The sequence below is a fragment of the Cephus cinctus genome, unplaced genomic scaffold (assembly GCF_000341935.2).
Source record: "Cephus cinctus unplaced genomic scaffold, Ccin1 Ccin1_scaffold0805, whole genome shotgun sequence".
Classification (NCBI taxonomy): domain Eukaryota; kingdom Metazoa; phylum Arthropoda; class Insecta; order Hymenoptera; family Cephidae; genus Cephus; species Cephus cinctus.
Window position 1 is genome coordinate 419,503 of NW_014333402.1, and position 25,365 is coordinate 444,867.

At 38.1% G+C, this 25,365-nt stretch overlaps 5 protein-coding genes across 26 annotated transcripts in view; 4 read left to right on the plus strand and 1 right to left on the minus strand.

The window, feature by feature from the left end:
• Positions 1-5,797, plus strand: part of LOC107270594 (cAMP-specific 3',5'-cyclic phosphodiesterase) — a 222,580-nt gene extending 216,783 nt beyond the window's left edge. For all 13 annotated transcript variants that reach the window (XM_015745747.2, XM_015745745.2, XM_015745744.2 and 10 more), the window contains 3 exons: positions 883-1,146; positions 1,241-1,340; positions 1,432-5,797. In XM_015745747.2, coding sequence (XP_015601233.1) covers positions 883-1,146; positions 1,241-1,340; positions 1,432-2,198 — 1,131 coding nt within the window. In that variant the 3' untranslated portion in view covers positions 2,199-5,797. The remainder of the gene's footprint in view (positions 1-882; positions 1,147-1,240; positions 1,341-1,431) is intronic.
• A 1,432-nt stretch (positions 5,798-7,229) lies between these two features.
• Positions 7,230-11,955, plus strand: LOC107270582 (autophagy-related protein 9A). Of its 5 annotated transcripts, none has more exons than XM_025087907.1 (8): positions 7,237-7,603; positions 8,241-8,349; positions 8,883-9,199; positions 9,284-9,750; positions 9,818-10,002; positions 10,080-11,030; positions 11,102-11,473; positions 11,556-11,680. In XM_025087907.1, exons 2-8 carry the CDS (start codon positions 8,296-8,298, stop codon positions 11,562-11,564), a joined length of 2,355 nt encoding a protein of 784 aa, XP_024943675.1. In that variant the 5' UTR covers positions 7,237-7,603; positions 8,241-8,295; the 3' UTR covers positions 11,565-11,680. The 5 variants fall into 5 exon arrangements, with proteins under 5 accessions (XP_015601194.1, XP_024943675.1, XP_024943676.1 ...); XM_025087908.1 differs by having other exon boundaries at positions 11,546-11,671; XM_025087906.1 differs by lacking the exon at positions 11,556-11,680 and adding an exon at positions 11,708-11,955 and having other exon boundaries at positions 7,239-7,603; positions 8,161-8,349.
• Positions 11,956-12,095: 140 nt separating this feature from the next.
• Positions 12,096-14,820, plus strand: LOC107270592. Of its 2 annotated transcripts, XM_025087922.1 has the most exons (4): positions 12,096-13,602; positions 14,020-14,154; positions 14,543-14,573; positions 14,644-14,820. In XM_025087922.1, the coding sequence occupies exons 1-4, from the start codon at positions 13,411-13,413 to the stop codon at positions 14,784-14,786; spliced, it is 501 nt and encodes a 166-aa protein (XP_024943690.1). In that variant the 5' UTR covers positions 12,096-13,410; the 3' UTR covers positions 14,787-14,820. The 2 variants fall into 2 exon arrangements, with proteins under 2 accessions (XP_024943690.1, XP_015601219.1); XM_015745733.2 differs by having other exon boundaries at positions 14,543-14,820.
• Positions 14,821-15,049: 229 nt separating this feature from the next.
• On the minus strand, positions 15,050-24,422 carry LOC107270583 (sodium-independent sulfate anion transporter). 4 transcript variants are annotated; one of them, XM_025087909.1, is made up of 12 exons: positions 24,221-24,422; positions 19,260-19,286; positions 18,954-19,132; positions 18,680-18,875; positions 18,239-18,459; positions 17,645-17,789; positions 17,218-17,382; positions 16,827-16,988; positions 16,487-16,627; positions 16,112-16,257; positions 15,546-15,707; positions 15,050-15,340 (listed from the first exon to the last, which is right to left on the minus strand). In XM_025087909.1, the coding sequence occupies exons 1-12, from the start codon at positions 24,231-24,233 to the stop codon at positions 15,197-15,199; spliced, it is 1,701 nt and encodes a 566-aa protein (XP_024943677.1). In that variant the 5' UTR covers positions 24,234-24,422; the 3' UTR covers positions 15,050-15,196. The 4 variants fall into 4 exon arrangements, with proteins under 4 accessions (XP_024943677.1, XP_015601196.1, XP_015601198.2 ...); XM_015745710.2 differs by lacking the exon at positions 19,260-19,286; XM_015745712.2 differs by lacking the exon at positions 16,487-16,627.
• Positions 22,982-25,365, plus strand: part of LOC107270588 (trissin receptor) — a 37,740-nt gene continuing 35,356 nt past the window's right edge. For both annotated transcript variants that reach the window (XR_001538372.2, XM_015745724.2), the window contains exon 1: positions 22,982-23,118. The gene's annotated coding sequence lies outside the window, so the exon portion shown is untranslated. The remainder of the gene's footprint in view (positions 23,119-25,365) is intronic.

The following is a 25,365-nucleotide window of genomic DNA, read 5'->3' on the forward strand; positions in this document are numbered from 1 at the left end:
CCGGAGAAAATAAAGTCAATACTCGGTCACAGATGACAGTAGATCGCGACGCAATAATGACAGGCGAGTCAGCCGCGGTATGATTCACGCGAAGCGACAAGAGTGATCGTCGACTTTGACGACGTCGTGAAATAGGTATCGGCCTTTTATGGGACGTTGTGGTAGCCTTTGTAGAATGCCGTTCTTACGCCCACGTGGTGTGATTCGAGTGAACGCTCGTTTAAGAAATGAGACGCGCGCTTTCTGCTCTCTGCACGGCTGAGCAGGCGCCACTTTATTTGGCGAGGGAACAGGCTTTACATCCGATTAGGGTAATGTCTCGATATCCATTGGGAATTATGAAAACTACCTCTAGCACGAATCTTATTGAAATTCCATAACGGCGACAGAACAATCGTTTCGATACCTTTTGCAGTCGCTCGATTCTCGGATAACCAGATACCCGGTTACATATAGTAGGTATGCCCGTTAGTCATGAAATTCCTAGAGGCACGAAATCTCACTCGATTCCTTTCACCGGTCACAGGAAGTTTACTTCGGGCGTCTATACGTTGTCGTCTTGCTGATCGGAAAGTAGATCTTTCACGTAGAAAGTTTAAATAACGTTAGCATAGGAGAATCGTGAAACTCGTGGATTCTAGTCGATTTATTCGCACAAGAAGAAGGTTGACGTACGCGAATGAGTATGCGAATGCATTAGAATACATTGACTTAGTTGAATTCGTTCTGTGCCTGCTTTCCATAATTTTTAACACGTGGGACTGGTATTGCTGGTCTTGCTTGCCGTTGGAATTTCACTTCTCTCGTGCGAAGAACCAGCCAAACGTGTTCCGTGGCGAATGAATAATGCTAATTACGTGACTTTTCATTTGTGTGTTACAGCTGGTCTCAGACATTGACAAGTGGGGAATTGACATCTTCAGGATAGGCGAACTCAGCAATAACCGACCCCTGACTTGCGTCGCTTACACGGCCTTCCAGAGTCGCGATCTGCTCAAATCTCTTGCGATTCCACCAAAGACCTTTGTCACCTTTATGATGACCCTCGAAGATCACTACGTAAAGGACAATCCGTTCCACAACAGTCTGCACGCGGCTGATGTCACACAGTCTACCCATACTCTGCTCAATACACCGGCTCTTGAGGTAGGCGAAGTTTTCTTTGCTCCAATATCCATACGTGTAAATCTGTAAAATAAAAAATTTTTGACTGACTGGTTTGCCTTTTTTATTATTTCAGTCCGTGTTCACACCGTTGGAAATAACGGCTGCGTTATTCGCCGCAACGATACACGACGTTGATCATCCAGGACTCACGAATCAGTTCCTTATTAATTCGAGTGAGTATCATGGATGATAAATTCGTTGGACTATATTATATATATTTTTTAAGCAGGTTGTGTAACTGTGCTTTTACCTTTTTATTCTCAGGTTCGGAACTGGCTTTGATGTACAATGACGAATCCGTGTTAGAGAACCATCATCTGGCCGTGGCGTTTAAGTTGCTGCAGAACGAGGGCTGTGACATCTTTGTAAACATGACGAAAAAGCAGCGTCAGACCTTGAGGAAGATGGTGATCGACATGGTGCTGTCAACGGATATGTCGAAACACATGTCCCTTCTAGCAGACTTGAAGACCATGGTGGAAACGAAGAAGGTCGCCGGTTCCGGAGTTCTCCTTCTAGATAACTACACCGACAGAATTCAAGTCCTGGAGAATCTCGTGCACTGCGCCGATCTGTCCAACCCCACGAAACCACTGCCACTCTATCGCAAATGGGTCAGTCTCCTGATGGAAGAGTTCTTCCTGCAAGGTGATCGTGAACGAGAACAAAATATGGACATTAGTCCAATGTGTGATCGTCACAGTGCCACCATAGAGAAGTCCCAGGTTGGTTTCATCGACTACATCGTACATCCTCTCTGGGAGACCTGGGCGGACCTAGTGCATCCTGACGCTCAAGAAATCCTTGACACCCTAGAGGAAAATCGCGACTGGTACCAGTCGATGATACCCCCATCGCCACCGTCGGACGATCAGCAACCGAACGAGCAACAGCCCGATAGAATACATTTTCAAGTAACCCTGGAGGAGGGCGACGAGAGCGGCGAGGCTGGCGACGGCGGTGGTGAAGGAAATGAAAGTGGCGAGGGTGGTGGTGAGACAGAAGAGACGGCTGGCGAAGCTGGGATGTGACGGAGGCTGGCTGGCATTTGCAAGAAGCTCCACGAGAAGGTGCAACAATCCTGGTGGCGCGTACGTCAGTGACGCTATCCTCTCTACGCTTTCCCCGGATCGCGAGGTCGCCGACGGCAACGGTACACGTCGTTCTCTCTACCCTCGCGACTACGGGGGCATGTACCGTGAACCGTTCGTCGACGCGAAGAAGGTGCTTTTATGGATGCGCCGATTGTCCTCTGACAACTTCTGTCCGGTTACGGTTGTTCGCCGGATATGGAGGGACGCAGAAGAAGGAGGCATGAGAGTAGCTGGAAGAACGAGAAGATAAGAACATGGAAGTCTCCAAACTGGAAAATCGAAGATAGGAACGGAAGATGGTAGACCGATGATGGAGTATTGGAAGAAATACTCGTTGTTGAGAACATCCAGCAGACTCTTTAAGGTCAAACGATTGTTCAGTGTCGAGGAAGAGCCGCGATTCTGCAGTTGGCACGATTCGATTGACTCGAATCGGCCAGTGACGTCGCGACGCTTTCGCGACGTCAGTCGCGACGACTCTCATCGAAGATGAAGATTTAAGGAGGACGAATCTCATGGGGTGGACGAATAGCTTGGAGATACGAAAAGGCAGGATTGTACCAGTCTGATGAGTTCGGATACGAAGTTTGGGAAGCTTCCGAGAAATCGGGGATTAGGTGCTCGATCGTTTTTTTTTTTTGTTTTCTCGAGGGCTACCGGAAGTTCAGAGAAAATCGATGACTGTATCGTGTCCATTAATACATGAGTGGATAAAGAATGCGAGACACAATTTTCAATGGGATTTTCTCTCGAGGACCTACACAACGTTCACGAGGAAGAGGAGCGCGTGAGTTATCGGCAGTTTTGGCAGTTGTCATTGGACGCGGAGAGTCATCACACATTGTTTTTTACCTCTTGTTCATTCGTCGATTCTCACTCGTCAGTCCTTTTCATTTCTCTCTCTTTCTCTCTCCCTGTCTGTCTCTCGTTTCCCGATTCTCCTCTGAATCTCGTTTCGCACGGGATATTCTTCAGAACATATCAAACAGAATGGTACAATTATCGGTATATGTCAGACGGCGTGCGATTCGTAAAACTCGATGAATCAAAGAGCCCTGATATTTCCGAGTGCTTTTCGGATCCTTTCAAACCTTTTTGTATTATAATTATACGCGTTTTTTTCTTACCTCAAGGATATTATTACGATAAGTTGTGGTTTCGGCAACTGTTGAAAAGAAAGTTTCAATAATTACATTGTCCCACGCGTCACGGTATATGCGAATTATGCCACGAGCTTATTAACGGCCGTTACTCTTGAATCTTGCTGTAAGACGCATGAACAATTGTTCCGTTTACGCGCAAATCATTCACGTGACAATCGGTCGTACCTTGAATCCTTTAAGTTTCTCAGTGTCGGAATTGCCCCTAATAAATGGTTAATGCGAGAAATCGTGTAGTCCGCTTTTAATTTTTCATTCGTTGGCCTGTGAATAGAGACTAGGGATTACTCAAATGGACCCGTTAGTGTGTCGCCTGTAGTAAAAAAAAAAAGATTTTAACTCCGCGAGATTGATAAGAACGAATAGCTTGACAACGTACGTTTTCCCAAACGCACACACAAGTACGAAAGAAGAAAAAAACGAGGGAATAAAAAGAAATAAAAAAAAGAATTAATTGAATTTTGGATTTTTGTTTCGATCATTCGATTAAAATACCTAAGCTATACAGGTCGAATACGTATCTTGAACGTAATATTTTGTCTCGATTGCTTGCTAGAACCTAGACTCGTAATTAAACTGATGGCAAAAGGCGACGAATAACAAAAAGGAGGTCAGAGTTAGCAACCAACACATAATTAAATGAAAAAAAAAAAAGTACACTAGTGAATAGAAGGGTATATTCTACCGTTAATGAGAAATAATTAATTTTAATATACAACTATATAAGAGCTGGTCTTTTGGGTTTATATTAAAATTAATTCGTAACCGCGAACGCTTTTTTTTTTCTTGCGAAACACGAAACCTAATTATTAATTGTTTTTAACCAAAGATTAATATTAGTTAATTGTATTACAATCATTGGAGGGTCCCACCAATACGTTTTCGCAATGAATCACTTCTACAGCTTGTAGCGACAGTAGCGAATTTAGAATTTTAGATCTTCTTGTATATTCGATGTGAAACCTATTCGCTTGGATGTCTCTCTGTGAGCCGCTCAATTAATCAATAATTGATCAAAGATATTCGATGATCGTCCGAGCGACACGTGACGTTTATGGCTTTTATGAAATTCAAATGACCGACCAGGCAGGCTATTGGCCCTCTTCAATCGAAATCGAATTGGCAATCTGTTAATGGCGTGCCACGCGATGAAATCTGGAAAACTTTCTCACACGAATGTACGCGTGTCGCTCTGAATAAAATCGCAAAACAGTATCGTATTGGTGGAGCCGACGGGCACGATGGTAGGAAGTGAATTTGTTTTTCTTTTTTCTTTTTTGACAAATCATCAAAAGAAATTGTGAGAACGAAACGTTCAGCCGTGCTCGTATTCGTCCATCGAAACAGAAAAATAAAATGGAATAGTGATACAAGTAATAGACAAATATGATGGACGACGTGAGTGAATGAATAATCGCAAGAATGTGTAGGTATGAAAGTATTTGATGAGAAGACGTGAAAGATGGGGGAAAAAAAGATAAGAAACAAGAGTGCGTTAGTGAATTATAAGGAGTTTTAAGTAACGTACCTAAGTTTAATGTAATCGTACTATGAGAAAAAAAATCTGTATCTGTGTTGTAGACATTGATTCTAGTAAGTGTTTGGTGCTGGTCACCGAATTTAGAATTACCGTTAATATGATTACGAAATACGATTATGATTACGATTAAGATGGATTAACTTAAACGAAGATGATAAGAGGTAGCGCGTAAGTTATGGAGGAATTATATTACTTCGAACAGGACCTGTTCGCTTCAATGACAAAGCGACATCGTTTGTACAAATGAAACAAAATATCAACTGATGTACCTTCGCATTGACTCAGTACGGTGAAAAATAATAATGTTAATAATTAAGATTAATCAGAGAACGAGAGTAAGATATTGTGAGTGCGACCGTGACGAAGTGTGTGAGAGGTCTAGTTGTAAGAGCGAAAGTGTGGGAGTGAAAGTTATTGAGAAAGAGCAAAAATGAATGAATATGAAAAGTGCGAGTGCAGGAGACAATTTCAACAGACAGAGGATGCAAAAACAAAAAAGTAACACGATGAAGAATTGGTTGTTCGTTTCGAAGGATCTCGCGGATGCGCAGGTACCATACGCAAGAGACCCCTCTTCTATTCACAGTTTGTCAATTGTTTGCTAAAGCACTGATTCTGGCATATTAGTTTACGAATTTCTTATGCTTCGAAACTACTCTAACGACGAGAATGTTTTAAAAGTATGACATTTTATGATGATTTAATGAGATGTGTAATGATTAAACAAACAAAAAACAATGTGTTTGATTGCTGGACAGTTAAATGAACATGTATTAATATCGTGTAACCCTCGTATGAGATATATGTGTAATAAAAACATATTTATTGTCGGACAATTTCAGTCTATTTATTACCTACTACTACTATTACTACTACTGCAAATAAAAAATAAATTAGTTGCATCAAGAATTATCTTTCATATTTCATTTGGGCATTATGCACTTAACAAAATTTCTAGGGTAAGGCAAAGAGACAACCTTCATATCCCGATTATGATCAATATGCTGGTTACCTTAACACTGTTTATATTAGGAGCACAAAATCAGGAGGATTACTGTACAATACTGTTTTTAATGTCAATTTTTGAATTTTTTGGCGTATTTCCTTTTCTTTGGAGCTTAGCGCAAAGTTTATCTATTGGTTTGTTCGAACAGAAAATTATTTAATGACCATAAATACAGCTTTGTTTGAGATTACCACCTGCTTAATAAATCTCCCGATGATCTGTTTTACCGACCGCGCAATTTTAAATGATAAAATCTGACCATTTGTTAACATTTAACATAGAAAGATTACTCACTAGTAAACAACAGAGATGAGTAGGGAAATGCACAACGCTACGGTTTTAGGCGATAACAAAAACATGGCGCTGAATCGCAGCGGCAAATCTGGAAGTAGCATTTTGTGATCATTGCCTCCGTGGATAATGCGGACCCCGTCGTAACCAAGCTGACCGCGATCACGAACGTGTAACTTGATGAGCAGAGGCTCCCTGCTACTTACCCCTGGATCACAAAGCAATACTTACAACGAGGCATCTCATCGAATATAACCTAAATATTTTTTCTTTCCTAAGTTCAAGCGTACAGTGTAAGCTCGGTAAGTTTAATATGACAAAAGCCAGCAAGTCATGCCTGCCTGCACTGAAGCCTATGATGATACCATAGATTATAATAGATTAATAGATCTTTTACCGATATTGCGCAACAGAACTATTGTTAAAATCTATCAGGAACTACAGAACTCCTCGAGAACTATTGAAAATGCCTATTTATGAAACATTTTCAAAAAATGGAGATGCTATACGGTTATGAAGTTGGAACCGCAATTGCTTTAATGTGTTTCAACAATAGGCTATTTCAATAGTTCTGGAGGAGTTCTATAGTGTCTGATAAGATTTAACAATAGTTCTATTGCGCAATATCGGTAAAATATCTATTCATTATACTGATGTCATCATACACTTCAGTGCAGGCAGGAATGAGTTGCTGACTTTTGTCATATTAAAACCGAGCTTACACTATACGCTCGAACTTAGGATTGTAAAGGAAATAAGTATTTAGACTATATTTGATGAGCTGCCTCGTTGTAAGTGTTGCTTCGGGAACCAGCGGTAAGTAGCGAAGAGCCTCTGCTCGCCAAGCTACACGTTGGTAATCCGCATTATCGACGAAGGCGATGATCACGAAATCCTACTCCAGGACTCGTCGCTACGATTTAGCGCCATGCATTTGGTATCGCCTAAAACCGGAGCGTTCTACATCTCCCCACTCATCTCTGCCTAAAACCGTAGCGCTGTGCATCTTGCTACTAATCTCTGGTCGACACATCATTTTTTCTCACGACTATGATACTTCCGTACCGACCGAATTTCGCATCTCATTCAGTAAAGTATTAACACAAGTAGACACGAGGTTCGTATTGGCTTGTATAACGGGCAATGGGTTACAAAGAGAAAAATAAGATTTCATTAAAATGGTGAGACGCACGCATCCTAAGTACCTTTAATAATTAAATGTCTAAATTACTGGTAAATAATCGCACGTCCCACAAGCAACATGTAATGTGGGAGCCTTCGAGTGGTTATTTGAGTGACTAGGAAAGTGTCAAAATCAAGATCTATCCGAAAGCCGTTGACAAAGGTAGCGTATCTTAATCGTTGTTTATGGAAGTCAGCTGTATTATCAAAAACATTCGTGTCATGTTCATGTAGCGTTTTTGCGCTTCTATTTTTGACAATTAAAGGTCACATTTGGATATCACTTATTAATGCGTATCACCTAGGGAAGAGCTTTTGCTCAACTCTTGCGACATATATGTGACAAAGAATGCTCTGTTATGAAGGATTGCCTTCTCATTTAAGGGGTGTCCACACATTTATTTTTTCTTGGTCATGGACCTTTTTTAAAATATGTTTTCTAATTTCATTGAGCAGTGAGAGATGAATATTTCGTATTTGTCGATAGTTTAACTGAAGAAGGAATATTTTCAATTAAATTTAGCTGGTATTACGAACCTAGTAAGCGTTTCTTTTGTATTATCTTGTGAAAAGTCGTAATTGTGGTTTTTTTAAAAATAAAAATCATGCCTTCAATGCGTGACAGTGAATAACTTTTTATCATGGATAAAATTAGAATCGTTACAAGATAGATATAAAAGCAAACTTTTCTATATTGCTTTTCTTTTTCTTTTTGGGAAGATTTTTCACTCCCTTGGATTTTTAGAAAAATCAGTGTCGCTTTGTTGTGACATTGTCTAGGTAAAAGAACTGTATTTTAGATGTTCGGAGCACGACTATCGACTGGTAGTTAATTACACTTAATAACATGAAAGAATGAAACGAGACACTGTTATTACCTGCCTGGAGCCAAACCGCAGGGCGCAAACGGTAAGGCTCCATATAACATTTAGACTTCTCTTAATGATCTTGCATGTACTTTCATATCGTATGTTATTTCTTATTCAACATTGTATTTTCATTTGTATCTTAAGATATTAAATATACATTCCACTTACTCAGTATATACAACTAAACATGGTTATTTATTATCTTATTTTACTTATGTTTTATCGCTAAATCCATGAACACTGGAAAAGCTACAAAGGAGATATAGATATCTGTGCATTATTGTCTCACTGTAATTGGTCATTTTTACAATGTAAGTGGAAAATGCAATATAAATTGCAGCAGTATCTGACTCAAGTAAAATAAAAGTAATGACTATCTTTTTCCATGTATTTACCATACTCTTCTATAGTAATCGTAAAACAGTATATCCGTGCGATTGTGCTTGGAGTGGTCTGCATGTGGATAAATTATCACAAGTTATAGTTCTCTTTATAGATTCAGTGTTATTCCTTATTTTTCGACATAATAACATAAGATCTCATTGTACTCAATGAGCGACTATTATATTTCAGATGACGGCTGTACTGGATGGCAATTACCAACAGTTGGAGCACTATTCAGATGGCAATGAAGAAGCTGGTGATGAGGATGGTGAAGAGACACCACAGGAATCTGGTGTGATGATCCATGTGGTCCCAGAAGGTAATAAAGCCAGATGGAATCACATAGAAGATCTGGATTCATTCTTTACGCGAATGTATCACTATCATCAGAAACATGGGTTTGCCTGCATGATGCTCCAGGAAATATTTGAACTTGGGCAGTTCATTTTCGTTGTCACGTTTTCCACATTCCTCTTCCACTGTGTCGACTATTCTGTCTTATTCAGGTGAGCGAATCAAATGGATTAATTTAAAAACAGTAACAATAATTCTTCATGTTGATTTCTGTCGTATATCGATTAATCTTCCAGAGATAAAATAACGAACAGCACGTCGCACAAAATTTCTATCGGAGATGCTATATTACCAGCTGGTAAATGCGCGGAGTCATTGGGTCCGATCACTTGGATATGTATCCTGATAGCAACCATCTTCTGGATTTTACGGGCTGTCAAAGTCTTATACCATCTCACGCAATTTTGGGATATAAAGTTATTCTTTAACATTGCGCTCAAAATCGAAGACTGTGAGTTGGATAATTTGACCTGGCATGAAGTTCAAAAGCGGGTCCGAGAGGTACAAAAGGAACAGGAAATGTGCATCCATAAGAGGGAACTCACAGAACTGGACATATATCATAGGATATTAAGATTTAAAAATTATATGGTAGCTATGATCAACAAATCACTTCTACCAGTGAGACTTAAAATTCCAGTAATCGGTGAAGTGATATTCATGACGCGTGGATTGAAATACAACATGGAGTTACTCTTGTTTTGTAAGTTTTCAAACTGTCTTAATAACACGGATAACCGTAATCTAACATGATATCTTTATGTACATAGGGGGACCATGGTCGCCATTTGAAAATAACTGGCACCTCAAGGAAGATTACAAGAAATTGAACAAGAGGCAGGAACTTGCGCGATCTCTTTCAAAACACATCCTATGGGTTGGAGTAGCGAATTTTATGCTGTGTCCATTGATTTTGCTATGGCAAATTTTATATTCGTTTTTCAATTACGGCGAGGTCAGTATTAATTGATTCCAGATAAACTAGTATCTCTCTCTTTCTACTCTAACAAAAAAATTCTTCTTCCGTAACAGATAATCAAAAGAGAACCTGGCACTCTTGGAACACGTATGTGGTCGCTCTATGGCCGATTGTATCTTCGCCATTTCAACGAACTCGATCACGAACTAAATGCACGTCTGAATCGTGCATACCGTCCTGCATCGAAGTACATGAGTATATTCACCTCACCTATAATGACAGTAATAGCAAAGAATGTCGTCTTCGTAGCGGGGAGTATATTAGCTGTTCTGATAATATTAACAGTCTACGACGAAGATGTTTTAACAGTAGAACATGTCCTAACGACTTGTACAGTGTTGGGAGCAATGGTTGCCGCAGCGCGAGCTTTCATACCAGATGAAAACTTAGTATGGTGTCCCGAAACATTGCTTACAGCAGTCCTGGCACATACTCACTACAGACCGGACAGCTGGAGAGGACATGCTCATACTCAGTCGACCAGAGCACAAGTAGCTCAATTGTTTCAATATAGAGCGGTGCATCTTCTTGAAGAATTGATCTCTCCCCTTCTTACGCCATTTATTCTGTGCTTCCACATGAGACAGCGGGCCCTAGATATCGTTGATTTTTATCGAAATTTCACACTAGAGGTCACTGGTGTTGGTGACGTGTGCAGTTTCGCACAAATGGATGTTCGTAAACATGGCAATCCAATGTGGCAGACCATGGCTCAGAGTCCAATTGAAGATCATAGTGCAGGTTTTGATAATAACTATGGTAATGAACCAGAGAAGCTGCACATACCCTTGTCAAATCAGTATACTCAGGCGGAAGATGGTAAAACGGAATTATCCTTGATTCACTTTACTCTAACAAATCCTGAATGGAAACCACCTAGTCACGCCGAGACCTTCGTCACGGCCCTTCGAGAGAGAGCCAAGAAGGAAGTAACCGAAGGTGTTGTAGGGGATATGAATCCTTTGTATGCGAGTTTGAACAGTCTTTCCAGTTTGGGACCCGGGGTGAGTCTATGAGCTACTACAAGATTGGACGTTCTGGCAAACCGACTTATTTATCTTATCTTTTCTTTCAGTATAATGATTTAGTCTCGAGTATTATTCGTAGTACAATGATGCGCGAAACAAGTGTACCCAGTATGAGCAACATGTTCTCCAATCATCCAGGAATGTCAAATACTTCCGCTCCGGAAGATGGAGCCGGTAGCGTTAGATCAGATTTTACGTCTCGGGCTGTGAGACGTGGTTTAAACAAAACTGAAGGTCCTTTACACAACGAGAGAAGTTTATTGTACGGTTTACAACAAGGAATGTCTAACCAGTCCTTGGGTGCTTCGGTATTTGGATCAGGGCACGAATTTTCAAACAATATATCCGTACCGATAGAACTTACTGCTGCCGATATGTCCTTATCTACATTGTACCTGCACGAACTTCATCATAGACAAGTGAGTAGCCATTGTTTGGAGCAAGGTTCGCTCCCTCTTTAATTATTGGAATATAATTGTACATGGGGGCAGTGATTTATAGGGTGTGTGACATTAACAACAATGCTTAAACGTTGAGGTCTAGAAAAATACATGATATTAACTTTCATGTCGGGATTGAGCTTTAATGGCCGTTATGAAAATCCTTGAGTATACTTATCGGATATCTCAGGATCGATACGTGCTGAGTTACAGGTAAGGAGACGAGGTTATCAAGAAATGGCAACTAGAAGCATATGGCAGCGAAGTCCCGTTCAGGAATTGGCTACCTTACCAGAGGTCAGACAAGAAAGGGCACCGTTGCTGCTTCATCAGGATTCATCGATAAGGAATAACAGAGATTCCTAGCAGTACGTTTGAGTCTTTCGTGTTAACTAACGGTTAGTTAATTTTTGCGCAATGATCTTTTCAAACAATAAACTATTTTTATCCATTTTACGAAACGACGACTTTATGATTTATTTTACGTGACTAGGCGAGTTCTTAAGGCTTAAGGAGGCACGTAGATCAATGATAAGTACTTGCGCGAATTAGAGCAAAGATATAATGTGACTTTTTTTTTTTTTTTTTTTTCATTCCTATAGTTTCTCCTTAATTATACTGTAGCTCGTTAATTCTATACAACGGCGCTAGGTCGGTTGATACTTGGCTACATTTTTTAAACATTGAATAATCGACGAACGCCTATTGTATTCAACATCGAGGGCCTATTTACAAGGTTGTATGTTATTTCGTGACGGCAACAAAGAATATGTGAAATATTTGAGGGTGGCATCTCTTTTATGGATACCGTACATTACATCGTTAAAAGTTTAATAAAAAATAACGGTATCCACGATAACGAGCTATCGTGTCAACAAGAGGAATAACGATGGAAAATGGAATCAGTTACGGATTCGCAGGCCTGCGGAGCGGAAAAAACACACCTTGTATTTTCAGGTGCTGTATCATATAATATGAAATCAAATACACGACGTTTTCGCAGATGTTAAATTGCGACAGAAAGGAGGGCGTGCAAATCAATGATATTTGTCATACCGTATTTCTGCGGGATAAACAGGAAATATTGTTATGTTACCATTTCCATCGATGTACTAGAGAGAAAGAAAACGCGAGTCTCAGCGCCGATGATCATGTTAGTTAGTTTTCAATGCCACAATTCTCTAGTCATAGGAAATTAACGTTACGCTATTAGAATTAATAATGAATTCTTTGCAATATTAGCGAAATTACGTAATAACGATACCATTTATTTATTTTATCCTATATTCCTTTCTTTTCATACCACTTAAACGTGAATGTCTGGTACAGACGACGCGTGACAAAAGTAACGGTTAACCTGGAAAATCGTGTGCCTGTAGAATTACTCCTTAGCTGTAGGTTCCTTGAACTTGTACTTGGGAAATGGCACGCAATATTTTGTGAAAATGTCTTTGGAAGAATTTTTCAAGGAGGTACGAATCGTTTCTTTGCCTAAGAAGGTTTAATGTAATTTTTCTTTTATATTCTTAATCGCGTGCAATGTTTGAAATTCTAAATCGTTAACAAGAAGTGATTACTCAAATGCAAACTCTTTAATTAACAATCTTTTCCGATTAACCCATAGCGATTACTTATTACAATTACGAAGCTTTTTGCTAGACAAATCTTGTATCAATGTGATTCTCAAAGAAGAAAACAAAAACTGTTAACTATAAGGGTTGCGTGTAATTTAAGATTATATTATGAATAAATACGTTTCGTAATAATCCAAGGATTATTTTTTGAAAGAAAAAAAAAACCGTTAATCATTCCTTGCCATTGAGAAAATGTAATTTCATGAGTTCCCAGCGCCGCACTCGTTCCCATAGAAAAGTCACGATTTCATTGGATCACATAAAAACAAATGAGCTTCGTCTATGGAGATGTCCGTCATTAAACTCGCCATCGGCACAATGGACGAAAAATGTGAAATGGCAAATCTACGTGGAATAATAAAAACCAGCGACACTTCGAAATACAATTTACGCTGCAACAGAAACATCAGCGAGAAGATGACTAAGAAGGATTTCATATACGATATTCGAAGACCTATATCTGGAACGAGAAAGGTTCACTATCTCTCTTTTATCTTTACCTTCGTAAACTACGAAATACTTTGTATCTTGTAACGCTTGAGACTAAAATTCGCGAGACAAACTATTGTCATTGTTATCGCACGTTATGCTGATCTCCACACTGGCGATAATGGTCGCCCGAAAGATTCTGAACGTTGAAAATGATTATCGGTACGGAATCGTGATAAAATATCAGTTGCCAGGATATTGTGCGGTTTCCGATTGCGCATATATATTTTAACAAGTACAAGGTTCAGTATGATTATCAGTGACTTTGGTGCCATTTAACGGGAAAAGCACGATATTACAGTGAATCTTTAAATCGTTTAAAAACTTGAAAATATATACTCGACAAATTTATAACAACCCATCCTAAGCGAGATAACACCACTTGAAACTTGATATCCGCAGCTCGTCGAGGGTCAAAAGCGACAGATAGTTCTCCCTATACAACTTCGTAGAAAAACCGTACCAGATTCCAAGATGCCTCAATATACAGTGATAACTACAAAGAACGATAACGGCGGAGGAGGGGACGCGGGAATGGTAATTATCCAGTGAAAATGGTAAAAAATTAGACCTTTCGCGACAGACAGGAATTATGGGAAAGAATTTGAGTCTCGAGGAAAGATATATAATAAATCAAAATATCGATTGTTGGCCGCAATAAACACGGTTATCGTTAAATCAGTCTTATCGCGTACGATAATAGATGGAGTTACGTACCACTTGGGGCTCAATAATTGTACCTGAAATTTCAAAAAATTCGCCATAAGTTTGAACCGGACTAGTTAATCCATAAGAATATCTTATTGCGTATCACTTGTTTTTTTTTTTTAAGACTAAAAATGCTATCAGCCATTAATAACGTTTTGATATAACAGAAAATTATTTAAGTGAGCGACGAAAAAAAATTTTTTTTAATTTTTTATAGATGCCAGAAAGGAGGGATCTTGGATTTGAATGTAATTTCTGCCATGAGCCCATTGCTACCCTGTTGTCACTGTCGACTCATGTCAAGTTTCACTGTCAAAGGTATTGCAAGATGTGTTACTGGATTCTGCGAGAAGATGAGACAATGGACCAGCACATTGAGCATTCGCATCGAATTAGGCCAGGAATTACAGTCAATCTGTGAGATATTGAAAATTAATTATTTTTCTTTGTTCTTGTCGTAAATACAATTTCGTTGTTTCCTTTGCACTGTCCAAAGAATATAGCCTCAGCAAATATGACTATAGAGTGCTAACGAGTATACATATAATAGATACGTTATGAGTGATCGAATGAGAAAAGAGAGAATTATATAAATAATAGAAAAGGGGGGGGGGGTAATGAGCAAAACAAAAATTTTCCAACACTCATCAACAAGTACTCGTAGTAATATTTGTCGAGCAACTATTGTTATCCCTGAAAGGCAACATTGTTACGTAACAATATAATCTTGTACATATACTTCCACTGTTTTATTGAGACAATAAATTAATATCGGTAAGTGGACGAGGCGTTGCATTTTATAAAATCGCCTTATCTCTTCGGCGTGATAATAAATACGATCGTCACTACTTTTTAAAGAAAATCTATCGACTCAGCACAGGTCGTCACTCTTTTTAAATTTATCGGCTAATTCGGGAGCCACTGTTTTCAATATGGCCGTAACCTCTTCGTTACAATTGATAAATTCAATTTGCTGATTGGCCAGCGAGAGATCCTTGGCCAATAATTTAAGATTCTGAAACAGAAACGTATCGCAGCCATTATTCAAGACCGATATCAAGACACGGTCAGTTGGAAAATTTAGTGGCACTCAATAGTCTCCTGAATCGTGAAGCTTGAAATCGATTGCGCCCAATAGATTTATAAAGTGGGATTTTCGATAATACATTCTCGTGATGGCGAACTGAGAGAAATTCTGAGCCAATTAATACCTCGCTTACCTTGGCAACAGTTGCGTCTATCCTGTTGAGACTTCGTCCGTCGACAAGAAGAGAACATTGATGAAACTCTACGAGCTGCATGACGTTAGAACGAAGATTTTCAGCAGCTGGAAAGGCAACGGCTTCCTTGGGTATTACATGAATAATCTTGTGACCTTCGATCTGAAAGAAGTACTCCATTACGACGAATTTGATAATAAAATGCTAAAGCGAACGGTCCTTTATAATGCACTGCTTGAAAACGTAATACTAAGAGAGTACTCGAGTACCACAATGAATATGAACTTTGGAGTATTAAATCAAGTATGAGAAGGTGAATGAGTAGCTACGAGATACAAGGGTAACTTCTCAAGGGGATATATAACTGCGGTGTATTTTCCGATATTAAGGTTTTCCAAAATGGTATTTTAGGAAAGGATATGATACAATGAAAATATGGGGAACAAGAAAATATTTTAGAACGTTATGGTAATTAACATTTACCCGAGATCTTGGACCTATTAAATATGGGAATAAGATTGCGGTTATAGGATAAAAAGGGAAAAGGTGATATTTTGTTCGCTTACCTGTTCTACGCGAATTTCAATGGAGGGTCTGGCGGAGAAGAATAGCAGGAAAATAATGCTTAATAGAATTCCTATAACAATGCCAAATTCCAAGCCGAGGAATACACAGGCGAGCAACGTCAACGACATTATCATGAAGTCGCTTTCTAAAATACAAATAAGGAAACTTTTGAATAAATAAACGGGAGGAAGCTTGCGTCGCCTCTCTACAACGTTTTATGAAAATTTTCTTGGTTACTGAATATCTCATGATTTCACGAACCGTCACCCCGCGTTACTTGATGGGATACAAATTCAGTATAGACAAAAAAAAGGTATGATTATATTATATGATATAAAATGTGTACGACAGAAAAGCACAAGATTCTCGTTTACTTTTTGCTCGCCAGAGAAGCTTATAGGTGTCGAAATCGAGCATGTAATACATGGCGCATATTATAACACCGGCCAGTGTGGCTCTTGGTATAAAATGGAAGGTCGAGGTAAGAAACCCCAAAGCCAATAAAATCAGACCACCTGAAAATGTATAATTTGATAAGAGAGATAGCCCAGGACTGTGTAGAGGGAAAAAAAATTTATAAAAAAAAAACTAAAAAATCCGAATTTTTAAAAAGCGATAGGAACGGCTAATATTGATGGTTTATTCAAAAATAAGGATGAGTACAGGGATTTTCAGAAATTTCAAAAACAACGTGATAACCATAAAAGTGCTCACCCGTGAAGAAGCCGCCTAAAGGCGTCTGGACGCCTGAAGCGTAATTAACTGCAGTTCTTGTAAAAGATCCTGTGACCGGCATGGATCTTACAAATGAACCAAATATGTTGCACAGACCGAGCGCCAGCATTTCCTGTGTCGCGTCTAACGATTTTCCCATTGCTGAAAATACGTAGGACATAATATTGTGTACAATGGTTTGATAAGCGAGCGATTCTCCAAGGTAAGATGCAGCTTGTTAAATTAATTAAGTTTGATAATTAACCCGTCAGCAGGCGCGTTATTTCTAGCGTTTCACTCTCACTCTTCGCTCATTCTATTATAGGTTGAGTCGTATCGCATGAGAAAAATGCTCATAGCGCGCCTTCTTGCGAGTTAATGATTGCTATACCAAAGGCTTTTGAGATGGCGATATGTTCAATCGTCGAAATAATTGGCATCGTGAATAAAGTAATCCCCATTCCTGATATCAAATGGTGGAAGCTGTAATAATTATCGTGAAAGACTGTGAAAAACGGCGGCAGGGAAAACGGCGGTAACCCTTGACCCATGGAACCTAGAAAGAAAGAATTTAATTTAATTACATCTAGGATCATTAGCATGTACGTCCTTTAGATTAGAAGGGAAGTGAACGCACAATATTTCACATCCAATAATGAAATTTTTCTTGCTAAAGGGCATTCTTTTGATTATAACGCAATCTTATAGCTTCCATGACAGATATAAATGCTTTCGTAAAAATAGGTTGGGTTTCTGTTATTAAATTTTCAATGGAAACAGTGAATAATCGTTTGGAAATTTTCGCAGGGCGTACTCACCGGTTAATATAAGTGGTTCCATGTCATTCAGGTAAAAAACGTAAGCTAATACAGTGCCAAATACAACGACCAAGGCATTCCTTGCCAGAGTTACCATCCACAGTACATTCAGTGGAAATTTTCCATTCCGATTACCCGGTAGATTCTGTTCCATGAAAAATTCAAACGTCGTTCAATTTCATTGACTGAATTAAAAAAGCAAAAAGAGTCGAATAGTGATAGAGTTATTGTCTTCGACAAAAAAAAAAGAAGCAGTGACTGAGGGCGTGCCAATAAAACTCGAAGTGGCTGACTAAGAGAAATGTATGCATACATCAATATTTTATTCTGTATATCGATAGGAAAGACGCTTACGTGGAATGCCTGATAAATAAAGCTAAAATATTGCACGCTTGTAAAGAAAAAAGATATCTAATAATTTATGCGATTAACGTCTAATTTGATTGGACAAGACTTGCAAAAAATTAATTATAAGATCTGAAGATATCAATTTAACATTATATACACATATAACAGATAATGATTATCAAATAATTTTGGTTAGAATATTTGAATAAGATATCCGAAACATAATATAATATTAGAGTATTATACCTTGAGCAATACGAGAGCAGCAACAGTTCCTAATCCGAGTAAAGTATCAAAAATTCCAATGTCTCCGATATTAACAAATACAGAAACAATAGAATCCAAGAAGGAAGAGCTGGATCCTCGTATGCCAAGAATCGGTTTAAATTGTGCGGAAGCGATGGTTATGGCGGCGCCAGAAGTGAAACCGGTAATAACCGGAAGTGATATAAAATCAAGGAGGAAACCTAGATTGACAAACAAGACGAAAATCAACAAAATTTCTTTTTATTATTACCCACGCATAAAGCATATAGTTGTCAAAACATCCCATGACGTATTCACCTGCCCATTGTTCAAAAATCCATGAAAATTGAAAAACGATCACAAAAATTATCTATTCGGTAAGCACCACTGGTCAACGCAAAGTAATGGATATTCAGTGAGCCAAATAGGTGCAGTACTTACCCAAATGAAACAAACCAAGAAGAGTAATGATGCAGCCCTTAAGGAAGCAGATAAGAACAGCTATGTCGGGTCCATAGTTGTCAACAAGTGGCCGAACCATAAGTGCCATAATTGCGGTGGGTCCGATTGTAATATTTTTGCAGGAGCCAAATATTATATAGACGAAGGAGCTCACGAACGCAGCATAGAGACCGTACTACGGTTTTCGTACATAACCTAATATTAATTCCTTCGTCTGACAGCGGACCGTTTGTTATCGATATTGGCGACTCACCTCAGGATTTAAGCCAGCTACGATTCCATACGCTATGCCTTGTGGTATTGCGGTGAGTCCCACCGTGATTCCAGCTAACATGTCCTGTAGAATCCATGACTTTTTGTATCCTGGCAACCAGCCCAAAATCGGAAAGCGACGTCTCGTGTACGCCTTGCAGTCTGGCGCTTTACAATGTACTGCAAAGTCCAAATCACATGTTCAGAATAATGGGAGAATTTTTTTGCGATTAGTTTAAAAAGAATAAAAAATTTATACAACTACTCTAACCTTTATTTAGTGAGAGGTTATCCTATAAGAACTTACAGTTTTTTGTATAATCCTTCTTCATGACTATTAATGACAATAATAAAAATTTAATTTATATTTAGTGAAATTAAAGACGAATGATGTTCACTGGTCGATGAGTGTAATATAAGTGGACTTCACGTAACTATGAGTAAATATGTTATCATACCTGTGTCATCGATTATATACATCTTTAAGCTGATTGATGAGAAAAGAAGCGGATGAGCTTAGGGCTTTAAGCTGCTGTCTAAAATTAATTCATTGCCATGGGGGGGTTCCTACATTGAATAAATACTTAACCGAGGCTGCGCACTCGCAGTATTATGTGCTGTAGTTCAAAGCTATGTAGACGCCCGGATCAAGGGCAAAAATTCTTTGAATCGTGATCTATGAGGGAATTAATGATCGGGATGTTTAAATTTCGTATTATAAGTGCTGAGTAAATGTTTAAAGTTGGCTGCTGGGAAAAATGGTGGAAGGAAGGGGTAGTCTGTTGAGTAAACATCGATACTATACATAGATGTAGAGTTATCTCGAATGGACCCTAGTACTTAAAATTCCTGGATTATAATAGTATTGATTCATTTATTTCAATTAGTTTCTTTTTGAAAATCAATATATTCTCCAATTTTACGGATAAAATGGAAATAAATTGACGTTTTGATCGCTAATCGTTGCATTTTAAATTTACATTGAAAACAGACCTGATCCTTTTCTCTAAATCGTTTTATTCATTGAAGATGCATAAGTTTGATAGATACCGTTAATCTGTCTCGTAGTATCATCAATCAAGATTTTCTTCCGAATTATACCTATTTGTGATAAAAAATTATTATCGATATCTCACGGATGAACTTTTTTATAATTATATTTTTTTCGAAAATTAAATTTTCAAACTTTCAACAATTGCCCTTGGTAAAATTTTTTCTTGCGTGATATAATTCTTATCAAATTGTCGGCCAGCATACGTGTTTCACTGGTCAATGATATACTATTGTTCACTGATATAAATTCCATTCGGTTTTTTTTTGTATAAATCCTAAAATCACGACAGCGCTCATTTCCGTTAAAATTTATATTACCGCGAACAGACGCGCCAATTTAAACTTCCTCTTTGGATACCGTAGACTTCCTCCTGTTGAGAAATATTAGAGGAACGGCCGTAGCCTCGTAAATGCCACTGGTGTGGTTAATTTACGAGAAAATTGTAAATACATCGCAAGCTCCAAACATTACTCCTAGATAATCGGTGAGATTCCATGTCGACGACCATAGCCATTTGGATTCTCAGATTTGAAGAGGTTTTCATAACAGTCGTGTTTTTTTCCAAACGTTTTCAAATAGACTTCGGTATTTTCAAAGTTTTACTATACTCGAAAATTTCCTTTGCTGATTTCTCCTCGTCAAGTATACATATAGATGAATCACAAATTTTACTCGATTTCCATTAATTAAACACTCTTACTCTTATCACAGATTGCCAGAAATATATTCAAGCATTAATGCTGGACAAGGTACGAATCTCTACGCATATTAATTATCGCGCTACGAAACGCCTTTCGCATCTAGTGGACGATAATGTTGAAAAAAAATATCACGCATTTTTCAAAATTTACCGACTTTGAGGCTGCCAATTAAAGAATATCACAAGTTTTTTCTCGAGTACTTTAAACAATTTTTTACACATACTTTCGTATAACTAGGACAGCAAGTCATCATATGTAATGTCTATAATGACTTTACAGTAAAGTTTTCACGTGAGCTTAGAAACTTTCCGCTACTATCCTCTCGCGAGGCAATGAAGTTTTGTGGTACCGCAAAGTTTCCAAAATTGAAAGAAATATTTTAGCTTCAACACGTCAGGTACAAACTTACTTGAATCCTTGTCACAATGCTACCCCTTCAGTGAAAGCTCTTATTACGAAGACAGTCAATACTTACGATCGAATCAAGGTCTAGATATTTTTTTTAAAATGTACAATTTCTGTTTATCTAAAATTAAGAAATGAAAAGAAAAGCTTAGGATAAGATAACTAAGATATGAAATACAATAAAGATTTCCATTATCAGTTTTTCTCTCTGACAGCTTCAAAATTTTATCCAGGCATCTCGTAATAAATTTCTAAATAAGAAATCATCCTTTCGAAAAAGTTCTTCCAGGCACGAATAAATATCGAAGAATAAACTAAAGCAAAAGTTCTCGTAGAAAAGTTCTCGTAGAGCAGACTGAATGTGTCTGACATATTGCTCCGTATAGTGAATATTGAAGCGGTCTAGGGTTATTATAATTTTAACTTAGGAAATGTATGGTGGTCTGGAAGGCGAGTGGCGGAAGGTACAGGTGACAGGAGGATATAGTTGTGGTGACAGGAAAGCTTATGTATTATACATATATAAGCAGCGGTAAAAGGGATGAAGTGGCGCGTGCGCGTGATATATCACGGTGTTGGAGTGGAGGTAGATAGCGTGGCAAAAGGAATGAATGAACGAACGAATGGCAGTCCCGTGCGAAACTGCGAACACGACGCGAGGTCGTTCCTGTTAAGAAAGAAATAAACCTAAAGACAATCATTGCTAGATCGGAGGGAGAAGAAAGAATTTAAAGATACAAAGAACCTAATAGCTACTCAAATTGAAAATCATAATGGGAGATCACGATCGATATTAAAACGTAGAATTGCAAGCAACGATTATAAAAATGACGTAAACAATTTCATTTTGCTATTTTTAAATCCGCTAATTTTAGGGAAAAAAATTATTTTTTTTTTTTATATTTTTAAAAAACTTTTGTCGCGAATCTCGCTGTTGCGGCTTATATGAAAATGGGGTAAAATTTTTGAAAAAAATTATGACAGATACTGATCAATGTTTCAATGATCCGTAAATTTATGAGGGATTCGATATTATTTTAGGCAGTGTGAATATGAGAATACGTTGAATTTGATTTTTTACAGGGAATGCAAAAATTTGAGACTCTACTCTATATATCCTAGGGTGGATATATGACTTCGATGGTTTATTGTACATCAATGGGTTAGCTTATAGAGGATTTGATATTTTTCAATCGAGATAATGACACTGATAAACACGTCGTTCGCGTGGAGAATTCTTTTCTCGCTTTACGAAAAGCTATTTACATTGAGGAAGGATATTTGGAAATTAAAAAAAATCGTCAACGACAACAATCACGAACCGTACGAGGCGATGAAAAAAGGAAAATGTACGAGAAGCGGCTTCACCTTCCTCTAACATAAAAAATATAAGAGCAAGAAAGCAACAGAGAAGAAATCTGTTAAATATTTAAGGCAAAGAATTAAAGATGATTATATCACGTAAAAGAACGTGTACAAAACTAAAAAAAAATCCGAATCTCCGTGAAAAGTTGAAATATGAAAAAATATAGGAAATCGCAAAACGATTCGATACAAGGAAGAACCTCGTACAAAAAGCAACAATATATCGCGTAATCAGAAGAAAAAAGCAACGAATTAGTTTCCGATAGATTGAATAAGTGATTCTAGAGTTAAAAAAAGAGGGGTTAATAATAAAAGAGAAATAAAAGTTGACGCTAATAGAAATATTACCGTGAAAGTGGTGACGAAAATTGGATTTGGTCCTTTTAAAGGTTCGAACGCCAGGACATTTTTTTTCATCTCGAAACGACAAAGCGAATTGAAAATGGAAGTGTTAAGAATGCTAAGTGATTTCTAGCGAGTAATCTGTCCCAATTAGAAATCTCGCCCGCAGGCTGGTAGGGAGGACAAAAAAGAGACAACGAGAGAACAATAAATTCCCTTCTTGCTCCGCATTGCGACCCAACGGCATAACGAAGAGACATAGGACTTTCTGGCTGTAAAACACAAGGATCAGTTTGAAGGTAGGAGATAATTATATCTACATTACACCTTGCCCTAAATTAGATTATATTAGACGACTAATGTAAGTTAGCACTGAGTCGATTCATAGCATGTTAGCGCAGCAACATCATTAGTAAGGGATGAAGTGGCGCCAACTTCAATATTTCCATAGCTGACCCAACCTACTGACTATAGCAGAATTTTTTTTTTCTTAGAAAACATCATTCGCGTCAACGATTACGATCGACGTTCATTGCGTTGTTCCAACTCAATTTTACGGATAAAGTACGTCTATCCTACGTTCAATGTAATTCAATTATTGAATCGTGCTCGGCGTACAGAAATCGCACTTCGCTTAATATTCCACGTAAATTTTGTTTGCAACCAAGAGCTCTTCCTATTCCAGTACATATGGTTACAATTTTACTTGTAGATTTTGTTTAACATCGAGATTACCAGAAGCCTCTATAATGGCATTTAATTTAAATTATTAAATGGCGACCTCGGAAATTCCCCAAAAAATCGATATAATAATCGTGGACTGATGTAAGCCTATACATAGGCTCGAGTAGTACTATAATTTCGATCGGTCAAGTTCCTCTGGCATATATTAAATATGTATTCCCAAAAGTGCCTATGCCGTCGGGAAAAGGTGCGGCAGTCTACAGGTGAAATAAAGGACTAATGGGAATTCTTAAGTCTTTTTTTGGAATAGTGAATTTCACTGTTGAACGTTACACTTATGGAACGCCGTAAATTTTCGAGCTTCGTTGTCGCAGGCTGAGGAATCTTAGGAGTACGATACTAATAGCTGGTATAAATTATTGAGGCTAAAAAATATAGTTGACTTGCAGAATTTCATAGATTCGAAGTCGACTACTCGAACTAAATATACACTCGGTTTCTGATAACTTGACAACATGACATGTACAACGTGGAGCAAGGAGGACGGGAGTATAAAGGATACAATAAAAGAACACGAGGAAAGTACAAAGAGATGAGGCTGAGACTGTTACATACAGAGCTATCTGAGAAACAGTAGGATGCTGCCTACTCATTTTTTTCTGTGCATTAAAAGAACAATGGGTTTGAAAAAGAGCGAAGCCACGAATGGTTACGTACCTTGAGCTTCCATATCCTGGCGAAGTCCAGTGAACAGCTTTTCTACTTTCTACTCCTCTTCGAGTTTCTCTTTGAGTGTCTATTTATTATTCTTTGTATATACACTTGTATACTCCGTGTATGTACTCTTCTACTCTTATCGCTTCGACAAATGATTTATTCAGTATTCTCTCTACGGCCATGTTCTCGCTTACACGTTCAGTGAGACACTGGTCGCTGACTTGCTGTCCAAAATTATTATCTAGAAATTCTGATATGACGCGGAATGATCTTTGACATCTTTGCAAGACCTGTTACTACGGGAAGAAAACATAATGAAACTTTGTAACTTTACCGATTTCCAGTGTCTATTGGTGGGTACCCATCTATGCTTTTAGCTATAGCTGTTACAACAGAGTTTTCTTTAATTCGTTTCTTGGTATCAATTGAATTACATCTATAGCAGTCGATTCGTTGAATATGACGTCTGAACTTGTTTGAGATTTCAAAAAAACGATCCTTCCTGTAAATTATACTTTGAATATTTCATTTATTTCTGATTATTTTAAAAATTCTTAACACTTGATTAAACAACAAATTCACGTTTAATGGCGCTTTTATAGTATCCAGTGTATACAAATCGTGTTTACGAAAGATGTTCGGTCAAGGAGGTGTCTGGGACTTTTACTGAAATATTTTAGTTTTCATTGAGTATTTTAAAACTTTTGCCATTAGAATTACTATCTATTCAATGGGAGTATAAAGAATCGTATAACCACGTGGCAGATTTCTGATACAATCTGCAAGTTGTGTACATGCCATTCTTTAACGTACATCAGCGTCGGGTCAAAGTACACCTCAGTTATGGTACTGGGTGAAAAAATAAATTGCAAGGAGTATCTCACCACGAGGATCTATAGTGACTTAAGAAAACAAAAAAGTAAGCTATAGCGACGTGTGAATGAGATAAAAGAAAAATATGAGACACTCTTAGGCTAGAATTTAAGTGATATCACCGGCAACCTATAACACCCCCTCTTTATCACAGCATAGTAACCGGCCCATTATATTATGATTGAATATCTTGAGGAGTGATGTAAAAAAAAAAGTTATATAGGTCGTATACGTGTATCGAATCTTATCTTGACATTTTCCGGGTCCATTTT